At 40.1% G+C, this 15,025-nt stretch overlaps 1 protein-coding gene across 2 annotated transcripts in view; it reads right to left on the bottom strand.

The window, feature by feature from the left end:
* Window positions 1-4,141, bottom strand: part of SPIRE1 (spire type actin nucleation factor 1) — a 208,597-nt gene extending 204,456 nt beyond the window's left edge. For both annotated transcript variants that reach the window (XM_059895392.1, XM_059895393.1), the window contains exon 1: window positions 3,603-4,141. In XM_059895392.1, the coding sequence (XP_059751375.1) occupies window positions 3,603-3,900 (298 nt within the window). In that variant the 5' untranslated portion in view covers window positions 3,901-4,141. The remainder of the gene's footprint in view (window positions 1-3,602) is intronic.
* Between the last annotated feature and the right edge of the window lie 10,884 nt (window positions 4,142-15,025).

Genomic DNA, 15,025 nt, shown 5'->3' with positions numbered 1-15,025 from the left:
CTAAAGACCAGTTAAGTGCCCTGGTTAAAAACAGCAGATTGTATATCAAGAGCCTGAGTGCCTTTGACTCATTAATTAATGGTGTGAATGAAAACTTCACCAACCTGTATGTAATAAACTTTTGCCAAACAATAAGGTCTTTTTATGACAAGTTCATAAACATTGGGGGAAATAAAAATTTTAAGTAAGCCACCTAAGATAAATCATAAACCCTCTTGATTCTAATCAACAAATCACCCTCCCGGCATCACAGAAATACTTCATAAAATATACTGCCCATTTTAAGATCCTGATTCATAATTTAATCTCTTCCTCTTAAGGTATTCTCTAAAGAACTAGTTTTCCTTCTTCTTTAATCTCCTTCAGTCCTATATCACACTGCTTTCATGGCCATGTCAGTAAATGACTAAGTTACATCTGAATGCTAAATAAAATTATCCATTCTTCACTGTTTTCTTCCAATATTGGGTTCATTTCCATGCCTCCCACATTTTTCTATTTCTCTTATATGTATTTCTAATTTTTTTAATTCAACCTGAATGTGAATATTCTCTACGTGTCGATACTATTAAAACAAGAATAAAATCAATTACTGATACATTCAATTCCAAAACAAGTTAAGAATGAGTGTGAAGTGCTATTTCTTTCTATGAGACTAAATGGAGCGATATTGCTGATAGTGGTAAGAACCAACTATTCAACTCAACAGCAGAGAGAACAGTGGCCAGCTGAAAGATTCACACGCTTTAAGATTACAGCTGGGATCCATTTCCCCACGCTAAACACAATCCACGGCACCACCCATCACTGGCTAGACCAATGGTTCTCAACAGGGGACAGGTGGCCATGTCTGAAGAGTTTACTCAGGGAAGGGGGCAGGTGATAACTGGCATCTGGTGGGTAGAGACCAGGGATGCTGCTAAACATCCTACACAGGCACAGGACAGCCCCCACACAAAGAGCTATTCAGTCAAAAATGTCAGTGCATAGGCTGAGAATCCCTGACCTAGACATGTGTCCCAATTCTGAGTAAAAAATACAGAACAGCTGGACAGAGGCACCGTGGTGCTGTGAAAGGACCGCAAGATCAGGAGAGACCTAAAACTTACTGAGTACCTGCTACATACCAAGCCTTGCGTTAGGCACTTTACACATACCATCTCACTTAAACCTCTATCCCGTAGGGAAAAAGTGATCTATTCTCACTTTACAGATGAGAAGGTTGCACTCAGGGAGATTAAGGAACTTATTCAAGGTCACTCAGCTAGAAAGGGGAAGAATCATGATTCCAATTCAAACCAAATCTGTTCCATTCCACAATACTACAAAGGCTAGAGGTTAAAAGACCTAGATTTGATTCAAAGAGTTACCAGTATGAATTCAAGCACATCACTTAACTTCCTAAACCTGCATTTAGAAAATAAGTCAATGGATAACACGTGAAAATACAAATCCTGTTGACTGCCACCACACAATCATGTTAAACATCTTACAATGAAAAACAAAGTGCTTCTTAGAATGGAGGTTCAAGATTACCATTTTTCCTTAAAAATAGAATTTATACAAGTGTGCAGAGTACCAAGTTATACAACGTTTTTAAGAATCAGGGTAAATGTTCAGAAGACGTTGTGCCTTCCATACCCACACAACTACTCTTAATACTAAGAAAAAATAAATTATCTAATATAAACACTATTTTGGTATGAACTTCCCAAATTTTTAATCAGTCAGCCCTAAAATGCTCAAGACCATATCGGCAACTTTGATTGGGCTCTCTCCACAAGTGGCAGCAAAGGTCACAAGCAGAACTAAGTAGGAAGAGGATGGATTACAAGTCCATTACTGCTGCTGCAGGAAACAACTATGCCATTCTCCAGAAAGAGAGAATGTATTACATTGAAGTCAACACGTTATCATTCATATGAATGATGCAAAAAGTAATTCATTTCAACATAAGGTTATGATTTTTTAAAAAACTATCACCAGAATCCATTAGTCTTTGACAACTAAACTACTAGTAGGTCCACAAACATAACTTGAACTCCGGGATTAAGTTCAAGGACAATGTAAATCCAGTTTGTTCCTTCTGGAAATCACCACTACCAATGCTACTTCTAAAAGGAGGTTGCACACAACCATTTTTCCCCTTAAAACACTGGATCTCAAGGCATGGCTTTGCTGTATTTTATGAAAGTATCTTTTCATATCATATTAATACACTGTAAATAAATTATAATTGCAAGTATTTCCCACTAATATTGTCCAAGTTTAAAAGCAATAGACACATCAAATGAACTAAAAAACTGTTTGAAATAATTTCAAAAGAATTGCAAAAAGACTGGCTTTAAATAAATTAAAATTCTAAAAGTCTGTTTACTGACACCGAAAATAAATAATAAATGTTCTGTTGGAATTGAAAGAATTGATAACATCCTCTTGACTGTTCTCTATTTTAATCAATTCAATAAGTCACTCTACTAATTCTAAGTACATCTTTCACCTTAAGCATTTTGACACTTCCATCAACTTAAGCAAGGGTGGATTTTCTTTTTTTAATATTTTTAATAGATCTGTCTCTCAAAATGCTGAATTAGATAAAAACTGATTGGAGAAACCTATTATCAACCTCCTCTTCATCATCAATAGATATTTGGGTAAGCCGTAGCTATATGTTGATGGGTAGGTGATAATCTTGAAGAATTTACATTAGATAATAACCTAAGTAAAATCCATTTTATCCATTTATCTGACATCCTGTCAACTTTTTACTTTACAAGCTTGTTTTTCATCACAACAAATATTAATGTACAGGGAAATCGTATTATTTTTATGTTAATTCAGCCTCTTCATTTCTCCCAAAATAGCAGCATTCTCCTCAGGGCTCAGATTTTTTTACATTCCCAACCGAGGGAATATCGTTGTCTTTGAAAGGTACAATCAGCTGACAGCTCCTTGCGAAAGCGCAGCCCTCCTGCCAGCGCGTCACCCCCCCGACCAGGTCTTGGCGAACGCCGGCAGCGCCGAACACATCCCACCCGGGCTCGGCCGCGAGCAGCACGAGCGCGTAGAGCCGGCCTCTCGCGTCCGGGGACCGACCCCACTCCCCTTCTCCGGGGCCTCGGTGCCCCGACAGGTCGCGCACTGACACTCGGACACCCGCCCCACTCCCGGCGCAGCCGCCCGCCCCCCGCCCACGCTCCGGCCCACGCTCAGACCTACGCGGGCCGCGCTCGGCCGCAGGCCCGGCCCGCTTCCCTGGCCTCCCGTGAGGGGTGGGGGGCCGCGGGGCGGAAGGGCCCGGGGCGGGGGCGGAGGTCCTCCGCGGAGCCATGGGAGATGTGGGGGTCGCTGTGCGGAAAGGGCCCAGGGCCTTGGCGAGGGTCCTCCAGTAGGAGACTGGGGGGAGAGGGAGCGGCGCCGGGGCGGAAGGGCCGGGGCCTGGGGGGCGAGGTCCTCCTGGGGCCGGGGTGGGGGTCCTCCGTGGGCCGTGGGAGATGGGGGCCGCGGGGCGGAAGGGCACGGGGCTGGGGTCGCGGGGGTTGCGGGAAGGGCCTGCGGCGGGGTCCTTCTGTGGGAGAAGGGGGTCGCGGGGGGCGGCTCACCCGCGGCGGCGGCCGGCTCTCCCGCGTCGCCGGCGGCGGGCGCCAGGGTGACGGCGCCGTCCCTCCACACGCGGATCTGCGCGGCCGAGCGCACCCGGCGGCGGGGCTGGCGGCGGCCGGCGTCCGCGGCGCGCAGGGAGCCGCAGCACTGGTAGCACACGGCCCACGCCTGCTCCTCGTTGATGGGCTGATTGTAGAGCCGCAGGATTTCCTCCAGGCTCAGCGCGTGCTGCGGACCCGCGGCCGCCCCGGGGTCCGGAGGCCCCTCGCCGCCCTCCGGGCCGGCCGGCTGAGCCATCCCGTGGGTCGCGCCGCGCTCCGGGCGCCGCGTCTCCTCAGCTGCCGAGCATAGTCTCCGCGCGTCGCCGCCGCCGCCTCATCCCCGGAACCCCGCCCAGCGGGCCGCGCGCGCCGCCGCGGGGACGGGGGTGGACGGGGTGGAGACCAGGCCGGGGATGGGCCAGAGGCCGGGCCGGAGAACCGGACAGGGGATGGCCAGCATATGAGGCGGGACGCCGCGCGCCCGACAAGACCGCCACCACCTGGTAGCAGCGCAATGGCGTCCGCGGACCCACCCTCCGAGCCCCGCCCCAGGGGCGCGCCCCACCCAGAACCCCGCCCCCGCTTAGAACCCCGCCTCCATGGTCCTCCTGGGTCCTCCCCGCCCTCTGAGTCCCGCCTCTGTCCCGGGTTCTCCTGGCGCACCGAGCCCCGCCCCTGGGTTGGCCCCGCCCCCTGGGTCCGCCCCGCCCCGCCCCGCCCCGCCCCGCCCCGCACGTGCACCCGCACCCGCGCCAACTCCCGCGCCCTGGTCCAGTCTCCGCGCACTGGCCGACTTCGTAGTCCCCAGGCCTCGCCCCCCGCGTCCCAATACATGCCCTGCCCTGCTCCGTCGAATACTGTCGCCATCAACGCACCGGACCGTTTGCTTGGATAACCTCCCTCTCCACTCCCAACTCCATCCTAAGCCCCATGAAGACAGGGTCTTTTCGGGTTTTGCTCACTGGCCTCTCCCAAGGGCACAGATCAGGGCCTGGGGTACAAGCTTGTTGCAAACAATCTGCAGACGTCCCTCGGATTCGCTTGTGGCGTTTGTACAACTCTTCACCAAGATGATGTTCCCAGTGACCACACGCCTCGTAGCCCAGTTAACCCAGTCTATTCATACCTCATGGAACCAATAGCACAGGGGCAAAACTGAACTGGGGCATTCAGCCATAGAATAAAAGACAGAAGTCCTCCTGGGCCTGGGCCTCGCTGAACTCATTAAGTGTACAATAAAACACATAATTCTTAGATAAAACAATCGCTCATTGGCAGATAAGTTTAACTGGTAACATTCCACTCTGAGACTAGTCCCGTATGTGAACCTTAGAGTTGAAAGCATCAACCAAGTAAGAAATGGATCTATACTAAGTACCAATAAACCTTCTAAGGCAGTTTTATGTGCAGTATTAATATTGCACTCTCAACAACTGCATCTTGCCATAGAAATTACAAGTCATTGTAATGCCTAAGACACCACAATACATACAGCAGGAGTGGGGAGAAGAGAGGAAAGCAGGATATAAAAGTAAGAAATTGAAAGACGGGAGGAAAAAGTTTCTCCCTAGGCACCCTATTATAATTTCATTACAAGAGATATAAAAAAAACCTTTAAAGTAACATCACTTAATTATGTGTTCATAATCCAATTTGTAAAAATGCATATGTGTGCCACATCCCTGAGAAGAAAAGGTCTAATGCCTTATATGATATAGATAGATATAGATATACAAAACCTCTTGATTAAAAGCATAGAAACAATTACTAAATTTTGCTAGTTTGCTTAGGCCCTGTGTGAATTTTGAAAATACAAACGGCTTTAAAAATACTGACTCCCGGGATTCCCTGGTGGCGCACTGGTTGAGAATCTGCCTGCCAATGTAAGAGACACAGGTTCGAGCCCTGGTCTGGGAATGATCCCATATGCCGCGGAGCAACTGGGCCCGTGAGCCACAACTACTGAGCCTGCGCGTCTGGAGCCTGTGCTCCGCAACAAGAGAGGCCGCGGTGAAGAGTGGCCCCCGCTTGCCACAACTAGAGAAAGCCCTCGCACAGAAACGAAGACCCAACACAGCCATAAATAAATTAATTTTTAAAAAATTATTGAAAGAAAAAAAAAATACTGACTCTTTTGGGCATCTTAGTGCCCCGACCAGGGATGGAACCCGCGCCCCCTGCAGTGGAAGAGCGGAGTCTTAACCACAGAACCGCCAGAGAAGTCCCTAAAATACTAATTTGAACAATGCAGTAAAACAGCAGGTCTACTTTTATAGACAATAGCACCATCTTCTGGCCTTATGGGATATTGCTGCAGTGTTGCGCTTGGACAACAACAGCCAAAATTCACTAACATTTTTGTCCTTGCCTCACCCCTCAAAAGACAAGCAAATGATTTAATCAACTGAGCAATCCATGAGCCAGACACCTGCTACCCCTGGCACAGGGCAGCAAGTAAATCTCAAGTAAAGATAACGATGACAGGAAGAAGGGAGTGGAAGTGAGGAAAAGAAGTCCAAATTTTATCTCAAATGTTATCTTTAAAACCAATTCACAACAGAAGGATGTTTTTCCCTTCCTAAGTGATAATTTTTTTAAATATGAATACATTTTAGTAAGAAAAATACTTTGGTACTGAATCACAGGAATATACAATGTTACATACAACAAAAGGGCTTTTGTTTTGTTTTTGCCAAATTCATGACTAATATACTGTGTTTAAGGTAAACTTCTTGCCTTTGTGAGCTTATATGGAATTAAGTGGAGGCAAGATGACAAGTTAAATGTTTGATCCTTCTGTATGCAGTAAAAATAAAAGGTAAATCCTTAAAAAATCCTAGCTATCTTCTATTATATTGGTAAATCTAGTCAATGTATACCCTGAACACTTGATGCTTTTTTATACAAAGACAGTATAATTGTACTAATATTTATATGATTTTCAGAACCCTTTGCAATTTTGATAAGCCCCACTGTCCATCACCCCCAGGACTCTTAGAAAGTGATTGCTGACAGCTCAAAGGCTCTCAGAGGCTGACACGATCTCTGCAGGTCCAAACAACACTGTGTGATAACCCGGGACCTCCCCATTTTCTCATTTTCAACTCAAAATCGAAGATTCAGATACCTTTATGTACAGTATACTTTGTTCCAATTTCTGTCATTGATTTTATTTTTTTATCCTGTGGCTTCACCACCTTAAAAAATTGCTCTGTGTAGTTAAAATATCTGAACAACTCAAATCAACATTTGAATGCCGTCTTCAAAGTGCCGTGAGGTCTGTGAAAAGTGGTGGCCTGTGTTAACTCTGAATATGACTTTAGTTTTCATTGATTTTATTGTTGTATTTATTTAAAAAACAGAACCCTTGAAATGTTGTCTTATATTTAATTAACATTTTTGGAGAATAAATGTACTTCATGCTTCACACTCTCGATGTGCCGGCTGAGCTGCTCCGAGTCTTTCGGGGAGCACACTGCCTGTGCAGCCCAAGCTTATCCCAGACTCTCCCAGACAATTGCTCCTAAGAGGCACATTCACCTAGAAAAGTGCACCAAAAAGGAAAAAATAGAACAGCATATTTTTTTCAGTGTTATAACCTAAATTTTTCACTGCCTACAATTATAATACCTTATAACTTTACAGTGATATTTTATACTTTCAAAGTGCTTTCTTCAGTTATACAACTTGAAGATCAGATATTATTTATCTCACAGATGACATCAAACAGATGACAAAATACAAGGCTGGTAATGAAAGATATAGACTGGGATCCAGGCCTCCTGATCAGCCCAGCTCTTTCTGCTACACTAAAACATCTCTCAACTAGCCCAGAACAATAAAAAAGTCTTCACACTTCATCCCACCCTGTACCAAGCAGGAGTACAGTAAAAAGCAGATGCTTTAAAATTTGTATGTACCAATATGATCGATTAAACTTCTGATAGTTTAAACACTTTAAATAAATGATGTAATGCCCCATCTCCCTCGATTGGTCCTTGTGAATTCATTAGCATTTAAGTTTCACCCCAGCAGTTATCTCCCCATAGTAGTACTCATCTTCAAAGCTATCTATATGACTTCATCCCCATCAAAGGGCTGTAAATGATCACTCCTCTAAGGAGGTGAATTCCATCAAAAATCCTAAATGCAATTTGAAACTCATCTCTTGTAATCAGTTATCAGATTGAATATTAACCAAAATCTTTAAAATCTGTCATGAAAATTAGCATGTAACCTTATAAGCAGAACTAGAAGTACATAGGCCAGATAAGAACACAACAGAATTGGTTTCCTCAAGTCTATAAACTTGTAAAGAATTAGCTTTTTTCTTTTGGCAAAGATACATGTTTATTGGAAAACATTTAGTAAATATCCATTAATGCCCTTTTACTAAGTTATAACCTAAACAAGTGTTTTCCCACATTTTCATTCTGCATCATCTAATATGTAAGTTTACCTATCCTACCTTGATTAGATCAATTTATATACCTATTGATAAAAATTGAGGAAAAGTAGAGGAATGAGGTAAAACATATGAACAGTAGCATATCGGCATGTCCATGGGGGACTCTGGAAAATCCTAGGCCAAACAATAGTCATGTTTCAACTTCCTTAATGTGATTCTCCTTTGAAACAATTATTTTAAAACCAACAAAGAGAGATGGTATTCTCATCCTGAATATAAGTGAAATTATTAGCTTCAATTAGTTAAGAAGATTTGATTTGGAAGAATCTCATAGATCTAAATTTTAAGCCAAGCCACTATTTTACTCTTAGGGAAATTTGAGTCTGCAGGAGATATGTGATTTACTTTAAATTACTGCTAGTTGCCAAAAGTAATTCAAATATACTTCCTATAACATAAACTTTCCAGATGCTCTTTTTTAGCCATATTGCCTAGTTCTCATTGGATTTCAAAAGTTAAGATAAGCAGTAGTTTACTTCTTAATTCCAATGGGAAATAGAAAATAACATAAGGCACAAATATATCTTTGATAGAAAAATGTTGATGTTTAACAATAATTGCTTGAAAATATAGATTCTCAATAAAACTTTTAATAGACCAGAGTTTCGGGTTGTTTAAGGTAAAGAGACTTAATCCATTTTCAGGCCAAACTCATACCTTATTGATGAGACAAAGCTAAACTATTTTTTTCAAACCTCTGTTAATTTGTGCTTATCTTTATACCAAAAAAAGAAAAAGAAAAACGGCCCTTTCTTTTTGCTCAAAAAACCTTGTCTTTTTCCCCTAACGTACACAGGTAGAAGTCTAGAGCTGCTCTCACATCTAGAATTCTACTGTGACTCTGTGAAAGGCTCATTTCTCTTCCAAAGTCAACATGTAACCAACACACATGTGGCTCACCTTCTAATTAAATTAAATAAGCAATGAATTAAGCACCTTCTAGTTATCCTCTAAGCCTTGCCTTGGTAATTTTTGTGGAAGGTTATAGGTACAGCTGTACTCCTTGTATTTATTCACTCACTGTTCTGTGAACCTGAATTCCTGTGGCCTCTTGATTCTTTCTCAAGAGTCATTCATGGAGCACGTCTTTCTCCTATTTGCTATGCATGCTCATTCCTCTTAAGAATTGAAAGTTGTAACCCTTGCTCCTACTTTCTGCCTAGTCATCATAATCCTTTTAAAGAGAAGAAAATCATTGACATTGAAATTCATAAAGACATGACTCCCAGATTTCAACCTGAAGCTCTACAATATTTTAAACAAACTTCCTCACTATTCTTTTAATGGTATTATTATTCCCTTGCAAGATTTGGTAAGTAATGGTCATTCTTCAACTGTAATACTTTCATAATGCCACTGACATTTTCAGTTTTAACTAAATTATATACATTTTTTTCTTTTTAGCAGAAGCAAATTTTAATTTTACTTATGTTACAGGATTATAAATATTGGGCCAACTTTCCTCATCCACAGCAGAGCACCAAAGTAACCACCCAGATAATGTAGGCCAACTATTCACAAACTTTATTCTGATTTAACACATAAGATAGAAGACATTCATTTATATAACAATCCTACAAGCATATCTAGGGATATTTGAAATTCTCAGCCACCTACCTATTTATACTTCCACTGATTTCTCTACACTCAAAAAAGCATGTCATTATGCAAGACAATGAACTTGACAAAACTAAACACCTAACAGCATAGGCTTTGCACCTTAAGTTTGCCTTAATTATTTTACAGTAAATTAACACATTAATATTTAAACGAAATTCTTTCAAAGCACCTAAAAATGTATAAAATAACTAAGAAGAACTTATAAAGTAATAGAAGTGTATTAAAAGAGATTACCCACAACTCCAGGCAGGTCCCCTCTCATAATCTCATTTTACAAACAGGCAAATGAGGCCTGGCCCAGAAAGATCAGGCTGCTGCAGTCCTGTCGTTATCAACTCAGATATAAGACCGTAGCTGGCCATCAACTTTTACCTGTACAGACCACAACACGAAAACTAGCATTTTTCAGTGATTAAGTAGAGTACCAACTGATTGGAATCTCATTATACATATTTTAGAACAAAAATATAACATGTGAAGACATTCAATATCTCAAAAAGACTTTAATTCTGAATATGTCTTTGAAAAAGAACCTAATATTGCCAGGGAAAATTAAAAAGAAGTAACTACTGAATTAATTTCATCTACCATATTTAAAACAACCTCTACTTGTAATATACAAGCTATTTAACCAGTTCTTACAATCAGGTTTATTAAAAACTGAAGGTTCCAATTTAACATGTTTTAACTAATCCAAAGACACTAGTTTTAGTAATATAATGCCAGAAAAAAAGTAATCAAGTTTGATTTGAAACATTATTTATAACTTTAGTTTAAAAAATTAAAAATTCCATATATTTAACAATCCAGTCAAAAGGCAGAGTGGAAAAAAAACAAGATTCTGCTATATGCCATCCATGGGAGATACACTTTATTTTGAAAGATACAGATTACTTGAAAGTTAAAGGATGGAAGAAGATATAATCATGCAGACAGCAACCGTAAGAAAGCAAAACAGGGGCTTCCCTGGTGGCGCAGTGGTTGAGAATCTGCCTGCCAATGCAGGGGACACGGGTTTGAACCCTGGTCTGGAAAGATCCCACATGCCGCGGAGCGGCTGGGCCCATGAGCCACAACTGCTGAGCCTGCGCGTCTGGAGCCTGTGCTCCGCAACAAGAGAGGCTGCGACAGTGAGAGGCCCGCGCACTGCAATGAAGAGTGGCCCCCACTCGCCACAACTAGAGAAAGCCCTCGCACAGAAACGAAGACCCAACACAGCCAAAAATAAAATAAAATAAACAAAAAAATAAAAAAAAAGAAAGCAAAACAGAGTTTAAAACAAAAATATTATTATACATAAATAAAAATATTAGAGATAAAAAATATTAGAGATAAAAGGATATATGCGTATAACAATTATAAATATATATAACAGAGCACCAAAATACATGAAGCAAAAACTGACAGGAATGGAGACTTCCCTCGTGGTCCAGTGGTTAGGACTCTGCACTTTCACTGCTGTGAGCCTGGGTTCAATCCCTGGTCAGGGAACTAAGATCCCGCAACTGGCATGGCATGGCAAAAAAAAAAAAAAAAACCTGACAGGAATGAAGGGACAAATAGGCAATTCAACAATAACAGTTGTTGACTTCAATATTCCACTTTCATTAATGATTGAACAATTAGGTTAGAACCACTAATGGACAGATCAGCAAGGAAATATTTGAACAACACTATACCCAGCAGGCATCTAGAGAACACTCCACCCAACAACAGAATATACACTTTTCACAAGCGTTCACATGAACATTCTCCAGGATAAGCAGTATATTATAAAACAAACCTCAATAAATGTAAAAGGATAGAAATAATACAGAGTATGTTCCCCAACCACAATAGAATGAAATTAGAAATCAATGCAGCAGGGGAAAAAATTGGGTAACTCACAAATACATGGAAATCAACACATTCCTAAATAGCCAATGGGTTAAAGAAGAAATCAAATGGGAAATCAAAAAATAGTTTGAGATGGAGGAAAATGAAGAACATACCAAAACTTATGGGATGCACCTAAAACAGTGCTTAGAGGAAAATTTATAGCTGTAAATAACTATATTAAGAAGAACAATCTCAAATCAATAAGCTGTGTACCTTACACTAGAAAAAGAAGAGCAACTAAACCTAAAGCAAGAAGGACACAAATAACAAAGATCAGGGTGGAAATTAATGAAATAGGGAATAGAAAAACAAAGAAAAGTCAATAAAACCAAAACCCAGTTCTTTGAAAAGATCAACAAAATTGACAAACCCTTAGCTAGACTAACCAAGAAAAAAAAAGGAGAGCAGACTCCAATTACTAGAATAAGAAATGAAAGAGAGGACATTACCATTGACCTTATAGGAATAAAAAGGTATAAAGGAATACTATGAACAATTGTATTATATATCAAAATTAGATAACTTAGATGAAATGGACAAATTCCTATAGAGACACAAACTACCAAAACTGCCTCAAGAAGAAAAATAGACAATCTGGATAGACCTATAACACCTGAAGAGATTGACTTAGTAATCAAAAAACTACACAACATAACGCCCAGGCCCAGATGGCTTCCAAATTCTACCAATTAAAGTAAGAAATGACAAAAATTTTTCACAAACTCTTCCCCAAAAATAGAAGTAGGGGGCGGGGGGGTGGACACTTCCAACTCATTTTATGAGACCAGTATTACTCTGATACCAAAATCAAAGACATCGCAAGGAAAGTAAACTACAAACCAGTATTGCTTATGAATATGGACACAAAAATCCTCAACAAAATAGTACTAGCGAACTTAACACAGCAACATATAAAAAGAATTATACACCTTGACCAAGTACAATTTGTCCCAGAAATTCACGGTTGGTTTAATATTTGATAATTAATTCATGTAATACACCATATCAATAGAATAAGAAACAAAAATCACATAATCATCTCAATAGACACAGAAAGAGTATTTGACAAAACCCAGTACCCTTTTGTGATAAAAATTTTTTAAAGGAGGAGTAAAATGGAACTCCCTCAACCTAATAAAGGGCATCAATGAAAAACTCAGTCAACATCACACTTAATGGTGAAAGACTAGATGATTTCCCCTGAGATCATGAATAAGACAAGGATGTCCGCTTTCACCACTTCCATTCAACATTGTGCTGGGGGTACCAGCCAGGGCAATTAGGCAAATAAGTGAATGAATAAGTAAATACATCCAGATCAGAAAAGAAGTAAAACTATCTCTCCTTGCAGATAACTTGATTGTATATAAAGAAAATCCTAAGGAATCCACCAAAAGAAAAAAACTATTAGAACTAATAAGTGAGTTCAGCAAGGTTGCAGGATACATCAATATACAGAAATCAATTGTATTTCTATACACCTTCAATGAACAATGCAAAAATAAAATTAAGGGAAAAAATCCATCTACAATAGCATCAAAAAGAATAATAAGAATAAATTTAACAAAAGAAGTACAAAACTTACACTCTGAAAACTACAAACATTGTTGAAGGAAATTAAAGATTTAAAATAAATGTGAAAACAACCCAGGCTCATGAATCATAAGGTTTAGCATTATTAAGATGGTGATATTACCCAAAGCAAGGCACAAATTCAAGGCAACCTAGAATCCTGCCTGCCTTTTTGTAGAAATTGACAAGCTGATTCTAAAATTCATATGGAATTGCAAAGGACCCAGAATAGCCAAAACAATCTTGAAAAAGGACAAAGTTGGAAGACTTTCACACTTCCCAATTTCAAAACTTACAACAAAGTAGTGATAATCAAAATGTATGGTACCAGCACAACAGGAACATGCATTTGTAATTATAACTGAAGTTGTGCTCTAGATGTAGAATATGCTATAAACTATATGTTAAGGTTCTTCAAAATTGGATGGCTTCTAGTTCATGTGTTTGGTTATTTTGTTAAGATTTTATATACACTTTGGCTAGTCTCAAATGATTTCCTTAACTACCAACTGCTGGAAAGCAATGCTACTTTCATTGGTATAACATGTAGGTGCATGTTAAAAAACAGATCTAACTTCTATACTTATCTACTTAAGTAGAAAGTACAAAATTGTTATGAGTTAAAAAAAAAAATTATGAAACTGCAAACTGTAGTCTAACCTAAGCTATTTTCTTGTTTAGTAGAGCATGAAACCAGAAGTTTGAATTAGTTTAAGCAATTCATGGTTCATAACTAATGTCTTCTAATGGTGAGATATCTGGCACAGGATACTACTTTATGAGATATATTATTTTCAGATATAAGCCTTCAGTTCATTTGGCTCAACTCTTATCTTTGTTAAGAAGTAGAAAAATGGGTTTCAAATGTGTATACCTTCCAGAACTGCCAGGTTATACATGCTTTTGCAGATCATAGCTAAAAATGTATACCTCAATACTAGAAAATATCTTAAAGGCACCTGGAGTGTTCAGTTAGTTGAAACTGAATTTAGTTAAGTTTTATTCAACAAGTTCATGCTTGAGTAATAAAGTTTCTAGGTTTCTGATATTCTATGAAATAAATATACCTATCTATTATATATTACATATGTAAAGAGAACTACGTTAGTGCACATATTGTCAAAAAGAACACATTAGGGACTTCCCTGGTGGTGCAGTGGTTAAGACTCTGCGCTCCCAATGCAGGGGGCCCGGGTTCAATCCCTGGCCAGGGAACTAGATCCCACATGCATACATACCATAACTAAGAGTTCGCATGCCACAACTAAGGAGCCCGCCTGCTGCAACTAAGGTGCCGGCGAGTTGCAACTAAAGGAGCCCACCTCCCACAACTTAAGACCCAGCACGGGACGAAGTGAGAGAGTGGCATGGACTTACATATACTACCAAATATAAAATAGATAGCTAGTGGGAAGCAGCCGCATAGCACAGAGAGATCAGCTCAGTGCTTTGTGACCAACTAGAGGGATGGGATAGGGAGGGTGGGAGGAAGACACAAGAGGGAGGAGATATGGGGATATATGTATATGTATAGCTGATTCACTTTGTTATAAAGCAGAAACTAACACACCATTGTAAAGCAACTATACTCCAATAAAGATGTTAAAAAAAAACCAACCCAGCACAACCAAATAAATATATAAATATTTTTTAAAAAAGAACACAATAGAAGCATTATATTAAAAAAAGTTTACAATTTTAATAGAAAAACAATTTTTATGACAGAGCTAAATATACAAGGTAAATTTAATTTTTAAAAAGAAAAATTATTAGCAAGAAGAGTAGCAGAATTCTAGTGATAAAAGAACTGAAGTAATATCCGGAAATAAACCATCTTTAAAGG

The sequence above is a fragment of the Balaenoptera ricei genome, chromosome 14 (genome assembly GCF_028023285.1).
Source record: "Balaenoptera ricei isolate mBalRic1 chromosome 14, mBalRic1.hap2, whole genome shotgun sequence".
Taxonomy (NCBI): domain Eukaryota; kingdom Metazoa; phylum Chordata; class Mammalia; order Artiodactyla; family Balaenopteridae; genus Balaenoptera; species Balaenoptera ricei.
The sequence above is the reverse complement of the archived record's forward strand: the minus strand, read 5'-3'. Positions and strand labels throughout refer to the sequence as shown.